At 40.9% G+C, this 27,096-nt stretch overlaps 3 protein-coding genes across 5 annotated transcripts in view; 2 read left to right on the top strand and 1 right to left on the bottom strand.

The window, feature by feature from the left end:
* Positions 1 to 522: 522 nt before the first annotated feature.
* Positions 523 to 13,745, top strand: LOC139613960 (kinesin-like protein KIFC3). 2 transcript variants are annotated; one of them, XM_071471020.1, is made up of 22 exons: positions 558 to 624; positions 718 to 858; positions 1,422 to 4,376; positions 4,556 to 4,675; positions 4,902 to 4,998; positions 5,110 to 5,267; positions 5,386 to 5,638; positions 7,821 to 7,993; positions 8,480 to 8,545; positions 8,760 to 8,897; positions 9,008 to 9,205; positions 9,413 to 9,586; positions 10,227 to 10,374; positions 10,464 to 10,594; positions 10,684 to 10,795; positions 10,873 to 11,054; positions 11,136 to 11,240; positions 11,320 to 11,450; positions 11,540 to 11,660; positions 11,760 to 11,889; positions 12,153 to 12,382; positions 12,511 to 13,745. In XM_071471020.1, exons 4-22 carry the CDS (start codon positions 4,577 to 4,579, stop codon positions 12,634 to 12,636), a joined length of 2,772 nt encoding a protein of 923 aa, XP_071327121.1. In that variant the 5' UTR covers positions 558 to 624; positions 718 to 858; positions 1,422 to 4,376; positions 4,556 to 4,576; the 3' UTR covers positions 12,637 to 13,745. The 2 variants fall into 2 exon arrangements, with proteins under 2 accessions (XP_071327120.1, XP_071327121.1); XM_071471019.1 differs by having other exon boundaries at positions 523 to 858.
* Positions 13,746 to 14,023: 278 nt separating this feature from the next.
* On the bottom strand, positions 14,024 to 23,068 carry ccdc12 (coiled-coil domain containing 12). The gene is made up of 8 exons (XM_071471021.1): positions 22,930 to 23,068; positions 21,150 to 21,769; positions 18,802 to 18,875; positions 15,575 to 15,654; positions 15,341 to 15,402; positions 15,224 to 15,258; positions 15,043 to 15,119; positions 14,024 to 14,417 (listed from the first exon to the last, which is right to left on the bottom strand). Exons 2-8 carry the CDS (start codon positions 21,231 to 21,233, stop codon positions 14,338 to 14,340), a joined length of 492 nt encoding a protein of 163 aa, XP_071327122.1. The 5' UTR covers positions 21,234 to 21,769; positions 22,930 to 23,068; the 3' UTR covers positions 14,024 to 14,337.
* A 340-nt stretch (positions 23,069 to 23,408) lies between these two features.
* Positions 23,409 to 27,096, top strand: part of nbeal2 (neurobeachin-like 2) — a 32,607-nt gene continuing 28,919 nt past the window's right edge. For both annotated transcript variants that reach the window (XM_071471018.1, XM_071471017.1), the window contains exon 1: positions 23,409 to 23,594. In XM_071471018.1, the coding sequence (XP_071327119.1) occupies positions 23,520 to 23,594 (75 nt within the window). In that variant the 5' untranslated portion in view covers positions 23,409 to 23,519. The remainder of the gene's footprint in view (positions 23,595 to 27,096) is intronic.

Raw genomic sequence — 27,096 nt, 5'->3', positions numbered from 1 at the left:
TGCATTACTGCCCCCTGCTGATTTAAAGATTACAACTTAAACATACAATTATTGTTAATTGTTTGTTTATCTTTTTTGTACTTATTTTATAACGGTTTGTAGGAAACAAACAACCAATTATTGTTTTTTTCCCTACAGACTCTCATAAATTAATATATATATAATACAATTATGTTACTGCTACATACTACAGACTAAGAATATACTTTTTAAAAACATCAGTGTGTATGTTAGTTTAACAGTATAGTATAGACTTCCTATAAATAGTAGCTTTCAGATTTACATTTATTTCGTTCAAGTTTATATGTAAAACACGGTCATATGCAAAAACAATTGAAAATGCTAGAAAATAGAAAGTAATACTCAAGTTACTCGTAAGACACTTGTTAAATTTGAAAGCTCCTATTAGTTTATTTTAGCCAGTAACATTACTGGCCAAAAATGGTGACAATCCTACTGGTACAGTTACAGTGTAAGATGTTTACGAGAATTTTGAACGCATCTTTTGGAGCCTGCGCAGTGTCCAAATCCACACTTGTCACATGTCAAAACAAACGAGCCTCTGTTCCTGCCTGAAGTTTGGTCCTCTGTGCTGCATGTTTAGCCTTGCATCGACCTCATGAAGTACAAGCCGACATTCAAATACACGGTGCAGTTGTATGATATAATTTCAGACACATTCAACAGAAGCTAACCGACTTCCTCTGTTACTGGTAGTGACGGCACCGTTGCCGACATCGTGAATGTTTACACTGGGCTTCAGGATCAATGGCGTCCTGTGTAGCAGAGTGGATGACTTCATGCTCCAACATCTTTTTATCTGCCACTGCGCTGTACTCTTCTTATAAACTCTTTAAGGTAGGTATCACTCCGTGCACTGATTTTATATTTTACTAACTTTAATTTCTAGGGATGAAACTCTATGTGGATTTATCAGTTAATAGTTCGTCGACATCCCGAAAAGTAATTAGCAAATTTTGATAGTTAACATTGAAGTCTTTGTTCAAACAAATCCCTTGTTGTAGTCACTCAAATTTGAAGACCTGCTGCTTTTTTCATTCAATAATTTATAATAAAGTGAATATTTTTGGATTTTGGACTGTTGGTTGACATTTGGCATCTGACAGTTGATAGACTAAATGATTTTTGGTAAATCGAGATAATAATAATGATAATTAATCCAACCAAAAATGAAAATAATAAGTTGCAGCTCAAGTGGTTTTCCGTACCTACCTTCAAAACCTTTGCTGCTTGTTTTGAGGTTTTTCCTATTCATCCATTATATAAAATATATACATTAAACAGGCTGACATATCTGTAAAGTTTAATTAGAAGTTAGTTAATCTGTACTTACAGCCATGTATTGCATTTGTCACATTAAGATTTTGCTTCCGCCTCTGCATTCACCCCTCTCTCTGCAGGACCACAGAGCTCCTTCAGTAGGCCTTTTCCTGCTTGGAGTCTCTGCAGCAGTTTGCATCTTGCATCCCTCCAGCTCATACCTAACCTCCCTCCAGAGAGAAGCAGAGTGGGCTTGCGAGGTTCTGGCTCCAGCATTGGTCTCCTTTGACTTCCTGTGGCTCAGTCAAGACCACAACACAGCACATATTCTCCTGTGTGGCTCTTGCCTGCTGCTGGGGCTGTGTGACTGGCTCTCAGCAGATGCTCTCACAGTGATGACTCGCTGCCTCAGCCTATCCTCCCTGTCCTGCTGCCTCACGGTGTGTCTTTTTGCTGGTAATGCTTTAGGGGTCCTGGGTGGTGTGGCCCTCAGTCTTCCTTTGCTTGTGACTCCACAGGTTGGAGCAAACACTTTTGCTCCGCTCATTTCTCCAGCTGCCTCTGAGGGACTGATGGAGTGGTTTTTGAAAGGGTCAATGTCGATAGGCTGTTGGGCCTCAACGAAGGCCCTTGGCAAGTTCCTGTTGGATGTGACCGAGCAATGTAACATAGACATTTACTAAATCTGTGTGATTAGTCATAATCTGTGTATATGTTTGCTTTGTCAAGTGCTGCAAAGACAAATTTTGCAGAAGCAGAAATGTAATGTGCCTTACCTTTAAGCATTCTGAGACATTTGTGAGGACGATTTAATGCAAGTTTCAGCCACGGCTTAACCTGTTTGTCAGTTAATTGCTTTGTCAGTGGTCAGAAAATTAAATGGCAGCAATTTTGATATCATTTAACTAAGCAAGTGATAATTATCAAACAAAACTGCCAACATTAGCTGATCCAAACTTCTCAAATTTGAGTAGTTGTTGCTTTTGTCTTTCTATGAATGAAATATTTTGGTAGCTTTTCCACTATTTTCAACATTTTATCGACTAAATCAATAGGTCTCAAAGTGGGGTTCAGGGGACCCCCAAGGGTTCTTGAGGGGGTTCCTGGGGTTGCCCAGCAAAAAGGGGAATAATTTAATTTCACTATATTTCCATCCATAAGGAACACATTGGCAGAATGAATGGATATTTGATAAAAGCTAAATCTTATCAGGTCGGGTGTGTGGTCTATTTTGTGTCCTTGATGTGAACAAGTTTGAGAACCACTGGACTAAACAATCAAGCAAATAACAGAGAGATAGTTAATAGTGAAAATAATCATTGGTTTCAGCACTAGTTTCTACACTGGAGGTCACAGGGACAACAACAAGGAGAACATGCTTTTATATTTGAATACTAATCAACGGCGTACAAGCAATGATAATGTTAATGACCAAAACAGTAAATTACGGCTGAGATAAATAGAAAAATTAATACCACAGTATCTACAATATTCTAGTTGTGTATTGATTCTTATAACAGTGTGTGATTATAGGTGGAAAATCAATTCAAAGTGTCAGCGTGATAATTTACAGCTCACTGGAACATACAGTTGCTGCTACACTAAGACCTTGTCTGAACTACTAATGAGTGTGATCTAAATAAAAACACAACGTTAGAGAAAACACAGATACCACTGAACAAACTCATTTGCATGAGAATTTAACACTGACAGTCTATTGTGGCCTTGTGTAGCCTTTGTAGGATTACTAGTAGTGCCTGGTTGACATTTAATGTTTAATGTCATCCAATGTGAATATTTAATTTCCTCTGTGATCATTTCATTTGAATGTCTTCCAGGCTGCATTGACATCCTGCACACATCTCTCTGCTTATAGTCTTAATTAATGTTTCCAAAAACATCCAGCTGCCTCACAGTCTGGGTCCTATTTGCTCTGCAGCCTCAGCAGTATCACTGTTAAAATATCTGCAGTGGTCTAAGCTCTTGGCCCTGCTCTTACCTCACTGTGCCCATTTGATACTTATCAGTGCGCTTATTTTTTTATTACTCCCTTGGTTTTTAGTGGTTGTAACAATGACTGTAATGACCTCATCTGCTGAACTCACTATTACTTAGATGATGTGTGTATCATTTTGTTTGTCCACAGTGTTGTCCTTGAAAGGTATTGATATTCTTTACAGAGAGTTGTAGCGGACTCTGCAGATTCTCTCTCAGGATTTCACAGTTGCGAACAGCTGCCTCAGCAGTTTTACTGCAGTATTTGTGCAGCCATCTGTGGCTCTGTGCCTGCCTGTGGGAAAATGCCTTTGTCAAACCTTAAGGCCCAGGTGACTAATGATGTTTTCAATGTAATCGATGATTTCTGAGTTTGGAGTGCCATTAAAATTATGGTCATTTTGTTGCCTGTTCTGTAATGATTTATCATCCAGTTTATATCTTTGTGGAAGTGTTTAAAAATGTTACATGCTGTACTTTTACTTATTCTTTTATTTAATTGCTTTTTGTACACTAAAGTGTTAATATTCACTAAAGGAAGATGATAACATGTTAACATGTTTTGAACAAATTGTGAATGTTAATCCCAGTTACTGTATATAACTTTACACGGCATTTCAAAGATCGCTTAGCTTGTGTGCAGCTGTCCAGCCACTGTGCCACTCAGAGTCCTCCATCTTCATCCAACATCTCAATATTTGCAAGCACATCATCTGACCCAAATGAGCACCTGGAACCTGGCACATCTCACCCACCTCTGTCTCAGGCTGCTGGCATCAGCAGCTCAATCAGTCTCCTTACTCCATATCTTTCACTCCACCACTGCAGCGGATAAGGAAACTGCAGTGAGCATGCCCACTGCAGCTGCAGCCTGTGGATGGAGCAATGTGGAGGAGGAGGAGGAGAAAGGGGAGGAGAGAGAATGGTTGAGAGGGAGTCACACAGGAGCTGCACACAGCACTGGGATGCTGTTGCAGCTCTGAGAACAAGGGATGCATGAGGAGATTTGTCATTGACAACACAGATGGACTGCAGAAGAGGAATACAAATGTCAAGAATGTCAAATTGTCATCACCTAAGAGGAGAGGATATGTGATAAGGTAAAGATAGAAGATAGAAAAAAAAGTACTGGTGTATTGAGACTAGTGTTACCATCATGCATCATTTGATTCTCATTCAAACTTGAGTGTTATAGTAATATCAAGGTAAAAAAAATGTTTTTTTTTTTTGCTTTTCTGCTGCATGTCAGACTTGAACGTGAATATTGTGTCATTTACAGGGACTCTTGGATGGTGTGGAGATGTACGCCTTCTACTCTCTTTTAGTCTACATCTTCTACACTGTCTTTAAGAAGGAGGAGGAAGAAACCTTGGATGGGGCATGTGGAGCGTCCTCAGATGTACGTCTCGCTACATCATGTCCAGCCTCAGGGGGTTCTTTGTCGGGAAAGCATTTTTTTTGTAGGGAACATGCATGCATTACCTACTACTAAAAAAAGGTTGTAGGCTCCCTCATAAAGGATGTCCACATTGGTAGTGACATTGAATGTAATTGTGTGCATTTCTATGTATGCAGTCTGTAATATTTTGTGCATGTCTGACCCTCATGTATGATGCTGTACTCAGGAGCAAGGACCTGTTTCCATGGAAACAGGGAGCAGGAGGAGAGATAGCCACACCCCCAAAATGGGGAAAAAAGCTTGTGCTCGGCTTAGTGAATCAAGTGAGTGCTCACATAGCGTATGATGTATGTTATGGAAAGTGCCTACTTATTGATTAATTAGGGCATACATCCCATGACTCTTTATTGTTTATGTGGTTTGTTGTCATCCAGGCAGCAGCAGTGACAGTGATGAAATGTCCCCGAGTGATGAAGATGAGGAAGATGGCCCCGACATCCCAGCTTGCACTCCTCTGGCTGCCTTTTTGTCCTTCAAACAGGAGGCTGAGAAGAGGAGGGCCTCACAAGTTCAGCTGGAAACAACAGGAAAGGTAGCAAAACTGTGTCATCACCTTGTCTGAGCTGCTCACCTGATGAATTCAGTTTTCAGTTACAGGAGCATCTGCAGCGTTACTAAACTTTTTATGTGTGTGCGTCTGTACTGGCCAGCTGGCAGAGTCTCCCCTGGTGGCGGTGATGTCCCACTTGCTGAGTTTTCTGGAGCAGTACTCCCACTTCCAGCAACTGCAGCAGCAGGCCGACCAGTACCGGGTCCAGCTGAAGAGACACCGCGTCCAGCACCGCCGTCAGATGAAGGCCTTGCGAGCCTCCTACCGCCAGCGCCTCAGGGACAAGAACAGCATCATCAGCAGTCTGGAGGAAGCCATCAGCCAGCAGCAGACCCCCAGCCCACTGAGCGAGGGTGAGGGAGGAGGAGAAGGGTCAGGGAGATGGAGGGAGCGGAGAGAGGAAAGAAGGGATGGGGGAGGGTGAAATTAAGGTGCAAGAGTGATGGTTTTACATTTCCAGGCGGTGGGTGTGGGGAAGATGAAAAACGGAGGGAGCTCGAGGTCATAGAGCTGTTTCAATAACTGAGGTGATTGGTTGGTGAGAAAATCACAGAGGTCCAAAACTAGATTTATCTTATGGCTCTTCAGCTTGGATTACTTCAGATGATGGATGGAGGAAGATGCATTAGGAAGTCAGAGAATACAGAAGGACACTCTCACATGTTCGTCATAGTAGGTGTATATCCAGTGGGTTTTGTAATATAGATGAAAGTGATCTGTGATCTTATTTACAGTGGCTGAAATCCAGTAATTTTCCGTCACTCTTATAAAAATGTGATCAGGATTTGAGCAGAAGATGTAATATCATGGGAGGGATCAGTTTTCAAAACGTGGTTCACTTTGCTGTCCTATGATGGCTCACCCAAGATTAGATTTTTTTTTTTTCAACTGTAGACACACTGTACGCCTAAGAGGAGGCTGATTCAATTTGTGTGGGTGATGGTGTAAGTCAAGTTGGCATTAGTGATGTCACAGAGACCAGAGTAACATTGTCCAGCTGCGGCTGACCTCAAAGCTTTTTAATGTTGGTATCTGCTGTATCTCAGCCTCGACCAGGTGGTTGCTTAACCTCAGAGGAGAAACCTCTGTGGGCAAACCTACCAACTCCACTCTTTGCTGTGCATATGTTCAGCATGTTAACAAGTGTATGCCTCTGTGAAGCTGCAGACAGATCAGATTCCTGTCCTCAGGCTGACTGATGCAGTCTCAGAGAAATATGTCAAAATGTATATTGACATGCATCATAACCAGACCGGGTCATATACATGTCAGTGTGTGGGTGTGTTTGAGCGGAGGACCACATGCACACTGACGCCGCTCATTAGTGTGCAGGAAAAAGATAAATGCCTATGTGACACATGAGCATGTGGTACTTGGATAGTGACTCTGTGGCTCTCTGTCGTGAATAAAACATGGCTGTAAGTGCTGTTTTATTCCCTGCAAATGCACTTACAAGGTCTGGCACATGCTTGGTGCCACGTGTTCTCGTGTTGGACTAAAAATAGCCGGGGGGTCCCAGTGTTACAAGGCCACTGGCTTTGTTTGTTTACTGTAACGTGCAGGTCTTAGTGGAGGAGTGTTTCTGTGGTTTAGTTTTTGTTGGGTTTTTTTTGCGCAGTATTTCCATCACTTGCACCATTTGCCTGTTTTTTATATCAACTACTCAGTATTTAATCTTTTAGAATGAATGGCTCATGCTCCATTCACTGATCATTATCAGGAATGTAACAAAAGATGTCAAGCATTATCATCATTATGATTTTCAGATGAAGGAAATATGTTTTCTGGCATCATTTCAAGCTGCTGTTTTAAAATTTACAAAGCTATCTCAGTGCCCCTGCAGACTGTAAAAGCTCAGACTTCACGTTTCTTGCAAGCACGTTTCCATCAACACCCCTGATTCACAGCTGTAGCCTCTCCTCCGTGTTTTTTTTTTTTTTTTCTTCCTGGCATCACCACCTCTCCCTGCACCACTGTGACACAGCAAACCTGACATGTGGTGTTAGTAAAATTAGCATAAAGCCCTGCTATGAAAATCAAAGGTGACAGAGCCTGATAAATCATTGAGGAGGAGGAAGAAAGTGATTAAAATGCTAATGGGCGTGCTGCTGAGGTTCCTGTGGAACAGCAGAGGAGGTTTAGCAGGTTGCACGTGAGAGCCATACAGGTCTGTGGAGTTACCCTTGGAGTACTGATAGTGGAAGCACGGCAATGATGATGCTAACTTAACTGCAATGCACAGTAACTTGATGGTTTGTTTAAGTGCATACTTAATGTTCATTAATATTATACACCCACACAAGCATTCAAGCGTACTGTGGAAAGTGGGCTTAACAGAAAAGCCTACATATAGAAACCAGGTCAGAGGAAGTTCAAAGGATATCAGTTGGTTCTATTTGTGGGTGGCCTAATATGAATATGGGTCCAAAGATGATAGAATTATTTATTTTTCTGTTCTTGGTGCAGATGGTATTTAGGCTGGTGATGATGACGATGATGAAGATGCTGACGATAGTCTCTATTTATGACCTTCAGGTGAGTCCAGCAGTGATGCAGGGGCACAAGCTGGGGTTCACCAGCTGGTGGAGTCTCTGTACGGCCTGCAGGGTGAGAGGAGTAAGCTGAGAGGAGAGCTCCGTCTGCTGCACTCACAGCTGGAGCAGAAGGAAAGAGACCGACACTCTCGCATCCAGGCCTTTCAACAGCAGGTAGGCAGCTGCATGTTAGTTTGACACTGAAAGCTGAATGCATTTTTTTTTTTTTTTTAATTTTACCCAAAAAATCCATAAAAGATTCAATTCTGCTATTAAAAAGTGAACATTTCCATAAATGACTCATAACTTTATGTAGTATTTTTATTAAGCTTTACCAAATATTGCGGAAGAGAAGATGGCATCATTTTCAGACACATTTTCTGTGTCATGCATATCTTAAATATATAAATATATTATGCCTTTCAAGTCCCGTGCTATTGTGCATATATGTGAATGTTGTGCATTTTTTATGTGACTCGTGTAATCTACCCTGCCATTCTGGCCAGGTATCTATCTCAAGAGACTTCCTGGTTAAATGTTAAATAAAAAACAGCAGAATTATATAACTTCATATTGTGTTACAGATAACAGAATAAACATATCTCCGATCTCAAATCAGACCTGTTTTGGTAAACTTTTAAATGTTCTAATTCCTCACAGATTGATGAGCTGAAGAGTTGCATAGAGGAGCGTGAGGAGGAGCTGTCAAGACTGAGAACTGCCACTGTAAGCACTGTGATCTATTGATTTCATCACTTTCCATCAGCAAGACTGCCACAGTGTATTCCCACACCCACTGATTTAAAAATAGTGCTGAAAAAATACCAAACAAGGGTCAGCATGTCTTGTGGAACATTTAAATTATAAATCCAGGATGAAAAAATATTTTTACATTTCGTTTATTTATGCTGGAACTCAACCATATGTTATATCTCCTCAGGGGGCCACAGACTCAGAGAAGCGAGTGCTGTGTCTGTCAGCGGAGAACGAGAGTCTGAAACAAAGCCTGAGCGTCACTCAGGGCCTCCTGCAGCAGCTGTCAGCCATCCCCTCCCAGTCCAGCACCATGCTCATCAAGGTGAGACGCAGCAGCACAGCAGGGAGCTCGCTGTTCTGCTACCAAGGCAACCATTAGCAACTGCAAACACAAATACTCCTAATTGACTTTGTTTTACTCGGCCCTGCTAGGAGAACGAGAACCTCCGCAGCAGAGTGCAGCAGCTGGAGATCTCCCTACAACAGCGTGCTGAGCAGATGTCACAACTGGAGCGACACAGCGAACAGAGCGAGTGGAGGAGAGGAGAGGAGCTGAGGAAACGAGAGGACAGAGTGAGGGAGCTGCAGCTGGAGTTGGACAGAGAGAAAGGAAAGGAGCCTGTGGTGAAGGTAATTCAAATATGATAGTGTTTTTTTTTTTTTAATTGGTTTGAATATTAAAAAGTGACTTTTGATCTACAACAACTTTCTAGAGAGATTTGATATTTGGTAGCTGGAAACACACCAGCATCAATAAGAAAAGGAGCCTCTTCATTTTTACTTCATGTTTTTAGAATAGATGACACTAATCAGATGTGTTTTTTTTGTCTTTCCTAGTACGTCACCCAGACTGTGGAGGTGGAATCACCTGCCACACTAAGGCAGCTGACTAAAGCCAGACAGAGGAATGGGCTGCTGTCTGAAAAGCTGTCCAATCAGAATGAGAGGTGCAAACAGCTGGAGGAGCAAATTAGGAAATCCGATGAATACAGCTGTAATCTGCAGCACAAGGTAACAAACAGAAGTTACAGAATTCACGCCAAACCAGTTTACTGTGAATACTTGAATACGTGAATCCTTGTCATATCTGGTTTGAGGTGCACAGTAGTATACACACACACACACACACACACACACACACACACACACACACACACACAGAGGCAGATTTCTAACTTTAACATTATACACTGTATGACCTGTGTTTTTAGAAGAAAAGACACCAGTTACCAGCATATCTCAGGCAGGAAGTTAGATGATAGTTCATCTGAAGGTGAACTATCCTCTGGGCTTTTGACAATAATAATGCTCCATAATAATAAATAAATATCCATCAGTACATAAATGATTACTGTTGGCTGCTGGCCATTAAGAGGCAGGGAAACTGGCAACAAATCCTAGATAATGAAATCCTGATGCCATCAATATCAACTCTGATTAAAAAATTTGACAGAGTGCACTGGAATAAATAAATGTTTAGCGAGCAGATGATCAGAGGAGAGAAACTCAAAGGCAGAAGGAGGAATTTTCCACTTCACTGTTGGAAATTCACAACCTGGATCAGCTTCATTGACAGATGAACTCATTACAGAGCTGAACGTGCACACATTGAACCAGTCGAGCTGGCAGATTGACAAATTGCCTTTTACAGATTGCAGCGTATGAGCGAGAAATCAGTAAACTGAGAGAGGAGCTGCTGAAAGAGATTGGCCACTTGGAGGAGAGGAAGGAGGAGGCTGTGAAGGCTGCTGCCAGCTGCTCAGCAGAACACTTTCAGAGCCTGCAGGACCAATTCTTCAGTGAGTTACAAGTAATTAAATCTCCAGAGAAAGAGATTTCTAAACACAAGTAAAAGAAAATTGTCTTTAAAAGAAATACTGTTTATCAGGCTTGCAGAAGCGCCTGACGGCACTCCCACCGACCTTACGCTCCATGAAGACAGACTACGCCAGTCTGAGGAGCCAAGTTCGAAACTTCTCAGACTTTTACGGAGCAGCTATAAATGACGCAAAAAAACAGGTATGTTCTGCTGTATTTAGCAGATCGAGATGTCCAACCAGATCGACAGGCCTTGTAAAGAGCGTTTTGCTGTCTGACGTCTTTGGTAGATTTCGGCAGCTATCAGTGAGATGTCTGAAGCCAACAAAGATCTTCTGGAGAAATATAGGAAAGAAGTTGCACTGCGCAGGAAGTACCATGAACAGCTGGTGGAGCTTAAAGGCAAGCAGAGAAGAAGAAATGTAAATTCACTGCAGAAGATATAGAATGTGTCATTGACCGGGCCCCTCTGTTTTTAGGCAACATCCGCGTGCTGTGTCGCGTGAAGCCCGTGTTGAAGGAGGACCAACATGAGGAGGGCCAGTCCGTGGTGGTGACGACAGACCCCAACAACGAGTCCTCCCTCACTGTACTCAACAAAGGGAAGGGTCGTATCTTTGAACTGGACAAGGTCTTCCATCCTCAGGGCACACAGGAAGAGGTAGTGAAAATACAGTGTAGCATGAGTATGAAGAAAATATAATCGTAACAAGAACTTTAACCCTTTATTTGTTTCCACCAGGTGTTTCAGGAGATTGAACCTCTTGTTACGTCCTGCATCGATGGCTACCATGTCTGCATATTTGCATATGGACAGACTGGCTCTGGAAAAACCTACACCATGGAGGTATAGTCCCTGATTAGCCGGCACCATAGAGTGATGGTCTGTAATATAGGTCGCAGGCTAAGTATCATGTGTTTTTCAGGGCAGTGTGGAGAACCCAGGCATCAACCAGCGAGCCCTGAAACATCTCTTCAGTGAGATCGAGGAGAGGAAGGACATGTGGTCTTACACCGTCACTGTCAGTTCTGTGGAGATCTACAACGAGGTGCTAAGGTAAGCTACGCTTTTCTTTGGATAAGCTTTTAGCCTCCATTATTATTTATAATTTTCTTATATTGTCTGTGTTATATTTTGTTTCTTAGAGACCTGCTGAGTAAGGATGGAGATAAACTGGACATAAAGATCAACCCGGATGGAACTGGACAGCTGCATGTGCCGGGCCTCAGGATCATCGAAGTCAAGAGCTTTCAGCACATTAAGAAGGTGACATGTTTGCTAACAGTCGGTGCTGATGTGATTCAGTGAATATTGTTACTGTTGGAGCAAATCGTAACACTGCTAAATATTCTTGTGTTGGAGCAGATTTTAGCCACAGCCCGAAGGAACAGGATCACCTTTGGCACTCAGATGAACCAGCACAGCTCCCGCTCCCATGCTCTGCTCTGCATCACGGTTCAGGGCACTGACCTCGCCACAGGGTCCAAAACCACCGGTCAGTCACATGTGCATTGTCTCTTCCTACATAGAAAGTGTTGTCTAACACTCCTACTGTAAACTGCAATCATACTTGCCCCTATCGAATGCCTCTGCTGTATTAAAGCTGAGGGCAGTCTAGGTATTAGTCATAATGCTGAATCGAGAGAGGCTGAGAGAAAGCAAAAACAAAGAGAAGCTTCTGATCAGGATTCAGTCAGACACGTGCATCCAGAGATGACTGGCGTCATTATTTCATCCATTACTCTTTTCTTCCCTTAGGCAAGCTGAACCTGGTGGACCTGGCTGGCTCAGAGAGGGTATGTAAGTCTGGTGCAGAGGGAGAGAGGCTAAAGGAGGCTCAGAATATTAACCGCTCTCTGCTGGCACTGGGGGATGTAATTCAGGCACTGAGGGCTCGGCAGACTCACATCCCTTTCAGGAACTCCCGCCTTACGTACTTATTGCAAGACTCCCTGGGCAAAGGCAGCAAGACTGTCATGGTGGTGCAGGTAAGATTACTCCTCCAGATTTCTAGATTTTCAGCCTGGGAAGTATGACGTATTGTCAGTAAATTACATTTTAAGTCTTTGTTGATGCTTGTTGTGAGACTTGTTTTGTTTCAACTGCTCTGCTAAAGGTGTCCGCTCTGGAGAGTAATGTGGGAGAGACATTGTGCTCACTTAAGTTTGCCCAGAGGGTGTGCAAGGTGGAACTGGGCCCCGCAGCCAGGAAGATTGAATCTGGTGGAGGGCAATGCGACTGACAGCCTCAAATCACCAGGGAGCCATGACTGCAGCCGTCAGATTATCACCCACCCTACCTACCAACCATAGAGCTACAGCTTCAACAAGATCAACAGCAATGCTGCTCAAGGGCTAAATCTGTGGAGGTCTGTGTGGCACACAAATGGCAACCTGTGATTGAGGTTAGGTACTGAGGATATTGCCATTGTCTGATTCTGACACATGATAACCCTTTATTGTTAGATAATCTGCATGCAGTGCCAAAACAACCTCTGACTCCCCCACGGTGTAAGATTTGATGCTTCCTTGAACTACAGTATCTCAGTTTCTTTGTATTAAATACCAAAATCCAGGATATACCATATCCTCAGTGCTCATCAGTGTTTAGAGCTGCATCATGTCCAAACAGGTTTAGTAAGCTTACAGTGCCACATTATCAACACTTCCATTTTTGCAGTATTTATCATCTTGCTATAAATGTCTGTAGTTCGTAAGAATCACCTCCATTTATTGTATATTTTGAAGGTTGTAGTGTGTAGGAGATGCTGTTTTGTAGCAAAAGTACGGGCATTTCAGTGACACTTAAATCACCAATTTGTGTAGTTTTTGTGAACTTCAGAAAAGCAGTGATTGAATTTTGTTTCGCTTTAGAGACTTGATTGTTTGCCTTTTGAGGAAAGCTGTTGAAGGGAGCAGGTGGCCTTTATACTGGAGTGGTAATATAATGAGTTGTGCAATATCCTCTATTGAGGAGACAGTTTGGGCCTATGTGGACAGAAGATGCACTTTAATGTAAAAGGAGTGTTTCAGTTCAGGTGTTTAGGTGCTTGCAATAGATATCACTAGTGAATGTCATACCAGAAACTGCTTATTGTTACCTGTTCATCATCGTCCCTCTGTTTGTCACCTACTTGATCAAAACTAACTTGATTCAACTTTAGCAAGACATTAATGTTGCAGTAACTACATAGAGGCCACTTCATGATTATTAAAGAGTACATTTTCAGATAAGTTTCTGAATAAACACAATGTATTGAAAAAGTGTCTTTTCTCTTATTGGTTGTGCCACAAAACTGCAGCGTTCCTAGTTCAAATTCAGCAGGGGGTATTTGTTGCCAGTTCTCTAGCTTTTTTCCTTACATTTAGTGGTCAATATGATGTTAAAAAAAATTCTACTGTTTGTTTTATTGTGGTACCTGTTCCATTTTAGGCAATGTAGCAAACAAACGGGCAGAACCGCTTTATGAAGATATTGATGATTATTGTGTCAGTATTTTATCAGTCCAACAGTTTTAAAATAGATTTTTCCACAAAATATGCTATATCACCTGATGATAGGATTTTATCCACATCACCTCTACCTCCAAATAAAGGGAAATATACACAAATACTAATCAGGTATTTGAAAAAAAATCACATTATTTTACTTGAGAAAATACAAAAATTACAACAAAATATTGATGATTACATTAAAAATGCACCTCAATTAATTACATATACATAATGTACCACCACATATTCACATGTAATAATACAGTGATAGGTAGGACTTATATATGAAGACCTGACAGGAAAATTTACTCTTGCAGTGATGAAGCCAGCCATCTCTCTACGCACAACACAGATGTGATGGTACAGTCCAGTAAAGTCAAGCCATCATCGTGGTGTTTCACTCATCCACTGTAGTCTTCTTTTTGTTTTTTAACTGTTACATCTTGGATTCAATCCGAGTCTCCCTCCTCCACTCCTACTGCTCCCACTGCTCCAGCCAACTCCTCCTCACTGCCTCGCAGACGATCCCCTGGACACACACAAACACAGTCAATCTGACTCACTCATTCACAAAATCCTACAATCACAAGTTTTTAAAATGAACCTTTGACACCTTTTTTTGCCAACAGAATAGTCCTGTATGGTGGTGATATTCCACCCACAGATAGTACAGGCTGCAAAGTTACTTCTGATGCAGAGGAACTACAAAAATGTAGCTGTAATGCTGTCTGAAAAGATTAAAATCAAACTGAAAGGAGTGACTGTTTGTTTATCACTATAATCTGTTTAATGTTAATCAATGACTCGAGCATCTTAACTAGGTTATTACGTTAACAAAGGGAACTTAGTAATCTTAACTTAATATGTGTAAATAAAGGCAACAAGTATAAAGAGCGTGACAGGGAAAACCACCTATTACAGTTAAACCTATTTTGTGATCTCCTGAAAGCTCGTGCCTATTTTTAGAATGTGGATCATACATCAATGGAGGAATCACACTGTTGATGTCATCAGGCGGCTTCAAGCCTCTATGGAGTCTGGAAACCACAAAGCAATTAGCCTAATAAATCACGCCAAGCTCAGGTGCAGTCATCTCTGCACCGTCAGGAAAATTCAACAATAAAACGGAAAAACATAAAACAAGAAATACTAACGGATGAGCTCAGCGATGGCTCTCTGTGTTCTCCTCTCCAACTTCTCCAGTTTCTTTGCCACATCGCGCTTCAGATCCCTTGATTCAGAATGACAGTGAAAAGTCAGCAACAAATTATCTTTAATTAGACTGAGATTTTATGGACAAAATTGACTGGAAAATAATTTTCTAAAAGGTCTTACCAGTCTGGTTTTCTTGGGGCAAGGTTGGCCAAGTCCTGAAGAAAGAAAACAACTGAATACAGCAGCCGCTGATTCAACAACAAATGAAATCACATTTACACTCAAAGAGTTACTTACCACTTCTTCAATGATGGGCTCTGGATTAGCTGCCTCTAATTGGTCTTTAACCTTATCCTCCACTGCAAACCGAGAGAGGTCATGAATCATGTGTGATAATAGGAGCAAAAGTCTGTGAGCAGTACTTGAGGGGTGCTATCCAGGAGCTGGAGGCCATGTAATTAAAGTAAGATATTAACAATGCTATGAGTGAATGTTTTTTTCAAAGCTTGTTTATGTGTAAAGAGTTCTCACCTGATGCTGGTTTGGCTTTGGGCACCTGCCTCTCCTTCAGCTCTTCATCCTCTGGAGTATAATTCCTCAGCTTCAGCTCTCTGACAAAAGAAATACAGAGTAAAGTGAGTCTACTTTTAGTGCTGCTAGCAGTAAACGATACATTATCATCTCTCATTCTGTTTCTCACGCTCTTGTGACAGTCCAGGAGGTGGCAGTGTAGACAAATATATTCCACCAGACATTAAGGACCATAAAAGACCATCTGCAAACCCTGCACAGCTGCACATCTAATGTCTAGAGGAGGTCGGGTATAATGTCCCTCTTTATTCCTATGAACATGTCTGATTAACATGTTCCACCTGCTCCCGGGCACAGACTCGAGGAGAGCAGCTAACAGCTGAGGAATGCTTTCCTTGATGTTGAATTACGAAGTCTTTCATCACGTCTCTACACAGAGGAATTCTTGGCAAGTCTTTACTGACATCTCTGCAGATTATACAGAAAGTCCAGAGGCAGAGGTAAACTATTGTCTGACTAAACGCACACCAAGAGAGTTATCAGCTGTTCTGAGCTTAACATGGATTTGTGATGAAGCATTGAGAGTGTACACTCTTGATACATTCATCACACTCCTGCTGCCAATGGACAGACCGATGCCTTGTATGGGTATGGGCAGGAATGCTAGTCATGTTCTGCCTGTGGTCGACTGAGGTCCACTCTTAGTTCACAGATCTCTCTCTCTCTCTCTGCCTCCTGAATATCTCCCAAAGAATCTGTTTTAGTTGGGAAATATATGATTCTGTCCATTTCACCATTAAATTTCTAACACCACTTAAATGCCTCCGAAAAAGTCCATCATCTGCTGTCTATGTGTCCAAAAGCTGCACAAATGGCTCTGCGGTATGACAACAAAAAAAACATTTTATTACACTTACCTCGAGTGAAAATGCTCTGAGCATTTAAAATATGACTTTAATTGAAATGCTATAACTTTAATAAAATTTATGTAGTGAACAACAGAGCTACATTACATCAACTTTTTTTAAATGTCAAATTTGAATTAAAACATCTAAGTGATTACGCCAACATAAAAGCTTCCAAGTCTGGTCAGGGACCTTGGTTGTATTTGATCCCCCTTCTCTCGCCTCATTTTCTGTCACTTCTCTATCACGACTTCTAATAAAAATGCCTCAAAATTGTAAACTACCACGTGAGTGCAAATGCTCTTAGCAGGCGAGTGCCGGTTCGACTCTCAACTGGCCCAACTCTTTCCTGCATGTCATTCCCCCTCTCTCTGCCCCTTTCCTCTCGCTCTCTACTGTCCTGTCAAATGAAGGCAAAAATGCCCAAAAAAACATCTTAAAAAAAAAAAAGAGGCATGGATGTGTTTAATAAATTCTTTGGCTACATTATTTGGGTTAATGTGTGGATATTTTGGTACAAGTCTTGTGCAAAGGGATACATGAATGTAGTTGCAATATTGACATTATTTATCATTAGTGCAAAATTAACAATTGGGCCAAAAGATGCGAGAGTACTAGAAAAAACAAAAGATCAGAAAAATGGATGAAGGTTCTCTGGGGAGCAAGTTGTAGTGCAAACTCTATGATTTTGACATTACTTGTGTAAAGGAAAGGTCAGGGGTCATCATAAACATGAAGATACATTGTGAATACCATGAATGTCTCAGCAAATGGATATTGCAGCAAATGTTTTTAAGATCATTTGTCATAGACAAGTATTGCCTGTCCAAACCCAAAATTCTGGTTATTTGAGGTAAAAGGTCACGAAAGTCACCACCATCATTTGGATGAAATCCAAACTGAATTTTACACCATCCTGGTCAGTAAATGTCAAGATATTTTTTCATAGACTAAGGCACAGATGGGCACACAGATAATGAATAACATCGCCATTTTAAGTGCTGCCACAGGGACAAAAAGCAGGATAAACAGACTAGATGTGTAAATTTTCCATCTTCTGTCAAGGTTTGACATCATACCTTTTTTTCCTTAACTATCTCTTAATTTGATTTGTCAAAACCTTTGAAGTGTGTTTACACATTTCCACTTCAAGCACACTGTAGATTCAAAGAGAGCCAGTGATAAATTCGGAGCACTGACCCAAGTGTGGCTCTCTCAAACTGTTTAGAGTGAACTGAGACTGAGGAGGAGGTGCAGCAGAGTGTTCAAATGTTTACACTGATATCACAGTACCCGCCCCATTCACCACTGCAAAAATAACTCCAGCCTTTTCATTTACACAAGCCACAGAAACTGTAAGTACTAATGTAATATTTCAAAGGTTTTTGAACTTCCTTTTGCCTTATTTGCTATTTCCAAGAATATAAAAATCTACTTACCTATAAATCTATCGTGTGCCCTAACACACCTGCAAGATGTAACAGGAAAAGCTGTGTGGTGCAGTTGGTGCCTTTTGTGGAATAGCCTTGAAGTAATTCTTAACAAACAGGGATTTGAAAACCTTTCTGCACAAGATCAATTTATTTTGACATCTGAAACCTGTGGATCTTTCATTAATTTAAATTGGAATAACGTAAGGACAAACTTGCCGATTGTTTTGTTCTTTCATGCCTTGGTTTGGGAATTTGATCTCCCCTGAAATTTTAATACCAATCACAAGATACATTACACAAATGTGCTACAAATGTGTTTCTTGACTTGGCAAAACACAGATTAAAAAAAAAATACTTAGAACATTCAGCACTGATCTTTTTCTCTCTCCACAGATAAATGTCTAAATTGGACTTCGCATCTGCTGCTATTTTCATTCTCCCGGGAGAGATCTGTCCTGTTGAACTGGAGGAAATACAGCGGCACTCCCTCTGTGCCGTCAGTGCACAGTCATTAAATATAAACAATGGAAAAACGGTCCTGTAGGACAGGAAAGATGGCTGCTCTTCCTGCCTACTAATACACAAAGTTGAGTGAGCTGCAGGATATTTGAGCAGCTAATAGCACGAGGCTGTGATCCAGCCCAGTGTAAACACTGCATCTCATGAACTGCCCTGACACATGTGCTGTGTTACAAGAAGATGGTGTTCAGATAAAGGTAAAGATAAATGTTGTGATGGTGAACGTCCATATAAGTTTCAGTTCCGTTTGTACTGCTTAAAAAGCTTCGCTAAAAAGGGGCAAGCAACAGTGTACAATTTGTGAAGAAACTGTCACATGCTTTTGTGAAGAACATGAAACATAAAAGCACAAGTGGAGTGATCAACCAACCTGTGCTTCTCCTCTGGAGTCTCCTCTAATGAAGCTTTTTTCTGCTCTGGCTCCCCATCTGCCTGCTCTCGCCCCTGTTAGAAGATTATCACACAACCATTAAATTACCTTGACTTCATTCTCACGCTAGAAACAGCATCATTTAATTAAGTTTAGTTTCTGCAACTAGCAGAAACTATCTAATTCTGTATTCTGCCACAAAGAATCACTTACATCAAATAATAAGAAAGAATGTCTATGGCAAGATTATGTCTATGGCATATTTGTTCATATTACATAGTTTAGACCAAGAGTGACATGAAGTGCGGTGGTGGTGGGATGACACAAAGCCTACAAGATGACCCCATAACAAATTTTTTAAAGTGAAGGTATGTATTAACCCATTTTAGATCTGGCACACTACTGCTACAGTATATGCATGAGGCTCAAATTTGCATAGGAAAACAAAATAATAAAAACACCTGTGTTTTTGTGTTGGCCCATCATTTGGGAGTCAAATAACAAATTTGCATTTTGAGCTTGATTATTTCTGACACAGTGTTATTTAGGAGGTGTAGTTTGAGAACTTTGAGAATTAAGCCAAACAAATTAGGAAAATCGGGTTGTTGATCTGATAGTCCTGGAACATCTGGTCCAGGCCTATCAGATCAACAACCACAAAGCATGCTACCTGAATACCAATTACAGCATTTTATAATGAGGCCTGTGCTAACCTCTACGCACGTAAACAATGGGAAGAACAAATGATGAAAAAATAAAATAAAATAACAATGACCTCAAGTGAGAAGTTGTAACAAAGGATATCAGACCCCTCCCAGCTTACATTTTCCTGAAGAGGCTTCCTGTCCACCTGCTAGAACAATTCAAGGGCTGACTCATTCTTAAAGTGCAGTACAAAAGGAAAACAACTCCAGGCTTCAGGAATGTCAGCAGTCGTTTATCAAACATTGCCAGCCAAGCCACTATGCTTCTGTTCAACAACAGCTTTGTGAAACACATTCTGGTCTAAACAGCAGCCTGCACATTGAATAGGGTTTCCTGTTGCAAGAAGAATTCATATTCAGAACTGAAACATTGTCATCGTGGAGCAGAATAACTGTGTGATGTTCAAATACTTCAACACAGACAGCAGCAGCCCTGCTGAGGAGCCACTGAAACAACCTGCTCTCAGAATATGTGGGTCAAGGCCTTGGGTGTGTGTTGTTATCAAGATTTGATATTGTACAATTACCATGGAAAGATTAGCTCAGCATACAATATCATCATACAATAGTTTTTGTCAACCGTTCAATAAATTGAGGTATCTCCATTCTTCATTCAAATTGTCCTTTACAAAAGTTCAGTTTTCTCTTCTGTCTTTTGAGTAAAATTTCTCCACCTTCCACCAAAACAAGTGTGTTTTCAATGACATGCCAGACCCCAGTTAACAACTGTGTGGCATAGGAGGATCTACTCTTTTTCACTGTTGGTTGCTAAGACACAAAATCTACCCTATAACAAAGTAAATGGCTGTAAAAAAAAAAAAATAAATAAATGTTGATCACAATAATAAATAAAATAATGATGAACATTTTCCTCTCTTACAAAGAACTGAACTCACACTGATAAAAGTCAATTCTGAGTCATTCACGCTGTGGCACTAATGGTAAATTTCAGCTTGAGAAATGTAGTGGAAGAGGTTTGCAAACATCCTACTGTGGTTGAGCTTGTGGGGGGAAAAAAAACAGTTTAAGCAATAATCCTTGAACACAGACTGCAGCCACCTTCTATCCTGTACCTCTCAATCTCTTAAATACAAGTAAATACAACTAGAGCTTTAGTCATGGCCTTATGAACAGTCTGTAGAGAGACTGAAGCTAAAATACCACCGAGTGAGTGAATCTGCTAATATTCAACCAGAAATGCGTTTTCATCGCCATGGCAGTCATTACAAAGTTATAAACACGAACAAAACAGTGGGCTAGCCACGGGTCCTAATTTATTCATATTGACTATAAACAAAGACATTCACTTTTCGTATATGACTAGCGGTTAAACTACTGTGTTACTGTCTCTGAGATAGGCTCATACACGTTAGCTTCGCAAATTAGCCCCATAGGCCAAACTGAATAACTACAACTACCAAAGCATGCTAACAAGTAAATATTTAACTAGATATGAATTAAATATCTTTTCTACACACACCAGGAAACCAATGAACAATGGTTAAGACCGCTTTGCTACATTAATATTGCTAACATTAGCTACGAGCTAAGTCGGCTAACGTTACCTCACTAACAGACCGGCGTGTTTTCTACAGGCTATGCTGCATTTATCATGAACTGGACATCACCAGACGCGTAACTTACATGAAGTTGTTTATCTCTTATTGCTTTTAGCCTCTCTTTTCTCTTCAGGGCCTGCTCCTGAAGTGACCCGACATTTCGCTCCATGTTTATGGTTGCACGCCGATCAATTGTCTCTGAAATCCATTAGTGATCCTGGCTGAGGAGGTAAACCGGCGGTCGAGCACATCGATTGCGGTGGCCTGTTGCCTGATCATGTGATATTGTTATGTTTTGTTTGACAAATCTTTTCAAGGTCACTGATTAGATTAATAGGAAATGAAACAATGATATTTAAAAATCTGTCTTTACGTTAATTAGATCTTCCAAATTTTAAGCCCAGATTTATTTATGCTGGGGCCTAAACTGGATTTATTGGCATATGGACTAATGTTTCAAATAATTTACCTTTCAGTTGCTAATATGCTATTTTTGAAAAGCCTACTTTAACCTAGTTATGGACTATGAACAGGCCTATATATTGAAATAAATAAAGTTTAGAGTGATACACTGTCCCGCCTGTTGATGGTCACACTGTCAGGTCCTGGTTAGGAATGTAGGCCATCGCCATGGTAATACAGCTGCCTCAAGCTTCACTGTGTCCATCCTCCTAATGACCAACATTAGCGTGTGACAGCACAAACCTGTGTGTGTTAAAGAAGATATAAAAATTAAAGATCATAACACTAAAAGGATAAATCAATAAATGACCCATTTATGATACAAGTGAGTGGAAGAGACAAACAAAAACTGCTGTTATAGATTACGACACAGCTTCTGCCACAGCAGATAGGAGAAGGTTGTCTGTACTGTAAACTATCCACAGAGTACAACAGCACAAACTGCATGTCAACAGACTATGTGCATTTTCTTCTGCTTAAGTGCAATGTTGAGCAAGTATCATCTTGCCTGATATTTTACATGCAAAAACATGGCAAACATAATATGAAACTAATACAATGTGTTGCTGATACACAGAATATTATCCAATAGTATATAGCATCAATAACTGGACTCATAAACCAGAGTCCTCCTGCAAGAAGTGTCTGTTTTGGTTTTTTTAAAAATATAATGTATTTAAACAAATACAAATGTTTATACTCAGTGAATAGGTCTATGTCTTTTTCAAGAATAACAACGTATAAAATGTATGTGAAGGGTCTTGATTTGAGACAAAACCATAGGTTTACAGTTCATGAAGTTAGACCAGACACCACCAGCACCATCTAAAACATCCCAATGCTTTTTATAAGAGTGACAATTCTTCAAACTTAGCACTTTTACTTTTGACATGTGACACTTTCAATGCAAGAAAAAAAATGTAGTTACTTATTCCCATATTTTATTTTCAGTATCCGTCTAAGTTGCACTCCTTTCACCAGTGTAGGTCTCTTGGTGATGTCAGGAGCTGATAAGAATCTGAAGTTCAGTTGTGTGTTTGTGTGTCTTTATGTTATTATTGCTGAATGTTGCTTGCTGTGCAAAATAACAGCTCCATCCTCCAGTCTGCAGAAACTGCACAACACAAGCTTTAATACAATAAAAGAAGTGATTATTTGCATATAGGTTGCCTCCTCTGCCCCACATGCTGCAGCAATTTATGGAGATTTCTTTTTTTCATTATTCATTTATTTATTTAATAGGTGGATTTCACTGAATAAAAACTCATTTGAGTCCTGACTTCCCCTTCCTCACTCAGAGGAGTCCTGTAGAGGTGGCCGTGCATGTGTGTATATGTGAGTGTGTGTGTGTGTGTGTGTGTGTGTGTGTGTGTGTGTGTGTGTCTTTAAGAATATCAGCCTACCTGTGAGCATGATCTACAGCCAACTCTTCACTGTATTTCTCGCCTTGTTAACAGAGTCAGGCACCGGTTGATGGTCGTTTGCTCCTGCTCATCACACATCGCACAGACTGGACTGTCTACAGCCACCGACTGAATGCAGTAGCGCTCATTTTCTGTCTTGGTCGGGTGGCATCTGTCGCTTCCGTGGGAACTCTCTCCAATAGGAATCATACAGCAGCCAGCTCGCTCTAAATGCGGACATGGGTGTTTCTCCAGACATGCATCTCCACGCATATTTGTTCCTGGTTTCACAGTTTCGACAGTGATCGCCCCGTGGTCACGCTCACGCCGTCATGTTTTGCTCCTCTTCCACGCCACTCTGATAACTTTGCGTGTCGAGGCAGAACAAGCACTTTCGTGGGGATTACTGTGCCTGAATTATTATTATTATTATTTTTTTGTTGCAGGAATGGTTCACAGGAGCGTGCCGCGTCCTCCTCCTCCTCCTCCTCCTGCCTTTAGGGAACAACTTCAGACAGCCCTGGCGTTGACCATGCTTTACACTTTGATGCTTTTTTAAAAAAAAAAAAAAAAGATAAGGAAGGAAGATAATGAGCAACCACAAGGGCGGCGGAATGGCATCGAAGGAGAGACTGTATGAGCTGTGGATGTTATACTACACAAAGGTGAGTGGCAAGTGCGGAAGCCCCGACGGGGACACCTGTTGTCGCAGCGGGTCCTCCGCCTGAAGTTTACAACGCGACCCGATCGACACACGGTCGTGGTCTGCGTGAGGTGCCGAGCAGCCGCGCTGTGTTGTGTGTCCTATCTCTGTCGTTTGTTGGAAACTGATAATGAGGAAGTCGTCTGTTTTTTGCCTATTTGTGCAGCAGCTGTTTGTTTACCTAATGGTGGAGGCTGCCCTGTGCAGACTAGAGGAGGATAGCATATCATGTCTTATAACTGTGTCACTGAGCCATTGAACCTGTTGAAAAACAGGCAGTAGAGAGGGTATCTGAAGCTTGATGAAGCGGGATTGATCCTGTACCTGCGAGGCAGGTGTTACTAATAGGCTACTTCCTGTTCCTGTTCTTCCCTGTCTTTCTTCCTTAGGTGCAGCATGTCACATTTTTACAACGCAATGCGATTAATATGTCGTAGAGCCTGTGTTATTGTTAAGGGAAATACCATACTCTCACTTATTACTTTGAACATTTGTTTTTGTTTTGCTCCCAGCAGCACATTTCCTCTGTGACTCACATATTGAATAAGAAACAATATTGCATCTCTCCCTGGTGAGAAAGCTTAACCTAATTTGGCACTATCCTAAATTGAGTGTCGAACTGTCAAATATGGTGCTTTGGTCTCCTATGTTTCCCCCAGTGGGTGCAACTGCAGCTCAATCCTCTGGTTGTTCATTAAAGTGCAGTATCTTAGTAATAAGAATGACAAGAAATTGATAGTAAGAGGTTATTGCACATGGTTTTCATGTCACGCCTCTTCTTGAAGGAGGAAGACCGTGTGGCTGTGAATAAATTAAGTATTACTATTTAATGTGTTTGCAATCTGCTTCCTTGCCTGAGGACAGAGAAAACAAGAAGAAGCTTCATTCCAAGTTTGCATGTACTGTATATTCACCGTGGGGGATAAAGAGTCCTCTCCTATCATCACAGTAGACCTTAAAGGGCTGCTGTCTTGACACGGATAAAGTCTAGTCATCTAAGTTTTTCATTGAATTTTGTTTTTAATTTCGGGCTATTCTTAATCCCAATATGGGAAAACAGCCAGAGTCTTTAAAAAAAAGGGCTGAAGTCAAAACTGGAATAATTGCAAAAACCCTCTAAATGCAGCAGAGACAAAAGCGAACAAGAAGTGCATCGCCTCTCGCTGCAGCATTTACTATCAAAGTGATCATTGTGGTCACTCTTGGCAGATCCCAGAGGAAGTGTGTTTCTAATCCACCCAGTTACTTCTCCTCTGGGCTGTTGCTGCACATACAACTGTAGATTTGCAAAACATTCTCAGTTATGAAAAAAGGAAAAAAAAAGTTGGAGGTGCTGACACAACTAACCCACTGCTAGAAAGAGTCATTGGTGTGTGCGGGTGTGCGTGTGCCCTGGATCTGTCTTGACAGCTGTCTAGCATCTCTATGTGAGAGACCACTTCCTTATTAAGATGCCTCTTGGCTCTAAAAGAACATTTAAAATAGTTTCTCTCTCTCTCTCTATGTCTCTCTGTCTCTCTCTCTTATTTACCTCAGAGAATGACACAGGCATTTCCAAGCTTTCTTGGAAGCTGATTTTGCATGTGTGCAAATGACCTGTCCTTATTGCCAAGCAGCAGGGAAGGATGGCTGTGGAAAGTGATTTAACTGAGCCCAGTGTTAAGCGTCACCACCTTATGTGACTCAGAGAAACACAATAGGTTGCAGAAAGGCAGCAGAACCACTTCAGTGAACAAACACCTGCCTCTCCTACAGACGTCAATATGCCACTGTATGTGATGTTTTTGTTGTCTGCCTGTTAGTCAAGTTAGCACAGACAATAGCTATTTTTAACTGGACACATCCCAGTTACCTCTTAGGCCATATTTTCTGATGAAAGTGTTGACTAATGAAAATCATTTCAGTTGGGAACGAGACCTAAGCTCAATTTAATAAGCTTTTTGTCTGAAAACAAGCCTTAACTTATAGAGGCAACGGTCTGACACTTTCTGTTTGAGTCACATCAAAAACACCCAGGCAGCTGTTTTACACCCTGTAACAGATCTGAATTCAAGTCTAAAAATATTGTAGTCTTGTGTGTCGATTGATGACAGAGTTTTTCCTCAGGCATCTTCATGTATTTGTTTCAGACTGTCTTTTTGAGAATCATCTCTTCTTATGCAAGAGAAATCCTAATATCATTAGTACACCTTTGATCAGAGTTCACAGTACATAGCAAAGCTGTGATGAGCCCTAACAACTGATTCCAACAATTTTGAGGACACATCTCTGCCATCCGTCAGTTTTTGCTGTACAAAAGCTAAGCTTGCTCAGGCTTGTTGGTGATAAAGGAGCTCTGCTTCCTCCGATTGTGCAAGAAGTCACACACCCTTTGCAAGACTTTTTAGATCAGCTGAGGTTCACGACTGATGTGAAATTTTGAAAAGCCATTGTGTGTATCGAAGTATCTATCGTGTGCTAAAGTTGGCCCAACATGAGACATTTTCAATCCAGATGACCAAACCAACAGGCAGGCAATAATAGATAAACTGATGTTAACAGCTTCCCTTTAAAATCATATAATACAATCATGAAATTATTTACTGCAATAATAGTACATAGATACATTAATAAAACCATAGACATGCATTTATTCCATCAAATAGATCAATAAACAGCTCGACAGTATTTGTTCACTAAATGCTTCTTGGTTATCAGGATTTTGCAGGTTTAAATGTTGAATCAGGCCATGCTCAGTGCACATCAAGACCCCCCTGCAATGGGCAGAACACACCCGTGTCTTTCATCTACTGGAGTTAAAACCAGCCTTACTGGAACTATTTCAGGGTTCACTATCTCATATCTGAGAATGTTTCCCAGACCACCATGCTCATGCCTGACAGGTATGGACATACACAGAAGAGTCTGATCTAATCACCAAGGGAGTAACATAACTTGTCAGATCGTGTCTGACGACACCCGCAAAGGTATTGTTATGGGATGTCATAATACAGTAATACTGTTAGAATTAACTTAATGAACTTAAACAACAGTTTTGTTTGGTTACGTTTCATTACATTCCATTTGAAGGGATGCAGCTAATGGTTATTTTCTCCACTGATTACTTTGTTGATTTATTTCCCAGTTAATGAGTAAGTATCTTGTTCAAAACTGTGACCAATTTAATGAGAAGTCTTGGTAATAAGTTACTAGAAATGCCCAAAGTTATGAGCTCATATTGCCTGTTTTCTCTAAAAAACTGTGAAAATACCCAGATGTATTCAATTTACTTGCATAAAAAAACTGAGAAAAATGATTGTACCATTAGTAAAATAGTCAAAATAACAGAATTTTGAAAATATCAAACAATCTCATGTTCCAGCTTCTCAATAGTGAGAATAAGCAGTTTTCCTCCGGCTTCTTTGAAAGTCTATCAGTAATTTGCGGGGTATGGAGCTATTTGAAGACATCAGCTCAAGATGCTC

This window comes from Trachinotus anak, unplaced genomic scaffold (assembly GCF_046630095.1).
Source record: "Trachinotus anak isolate AG129_WGS33_773 ecotype Australia unplaced genomic scaffold, CSIRO_AGI_Tana_v1 ptg000032l, whole genome shotgun sequence".
NCBI classification, from domain to species: domain Eukaryota; kingdom Metazoa; phylum Chordata; class Actinopteri; order Carangiformes; family Carangidae; genus Trachinotus; species Trachinotus anak.
Note: the sequence above shows the minus strand (reverse complement) of the source record. Positions and strands in the feature narration are given on the sequence as shown.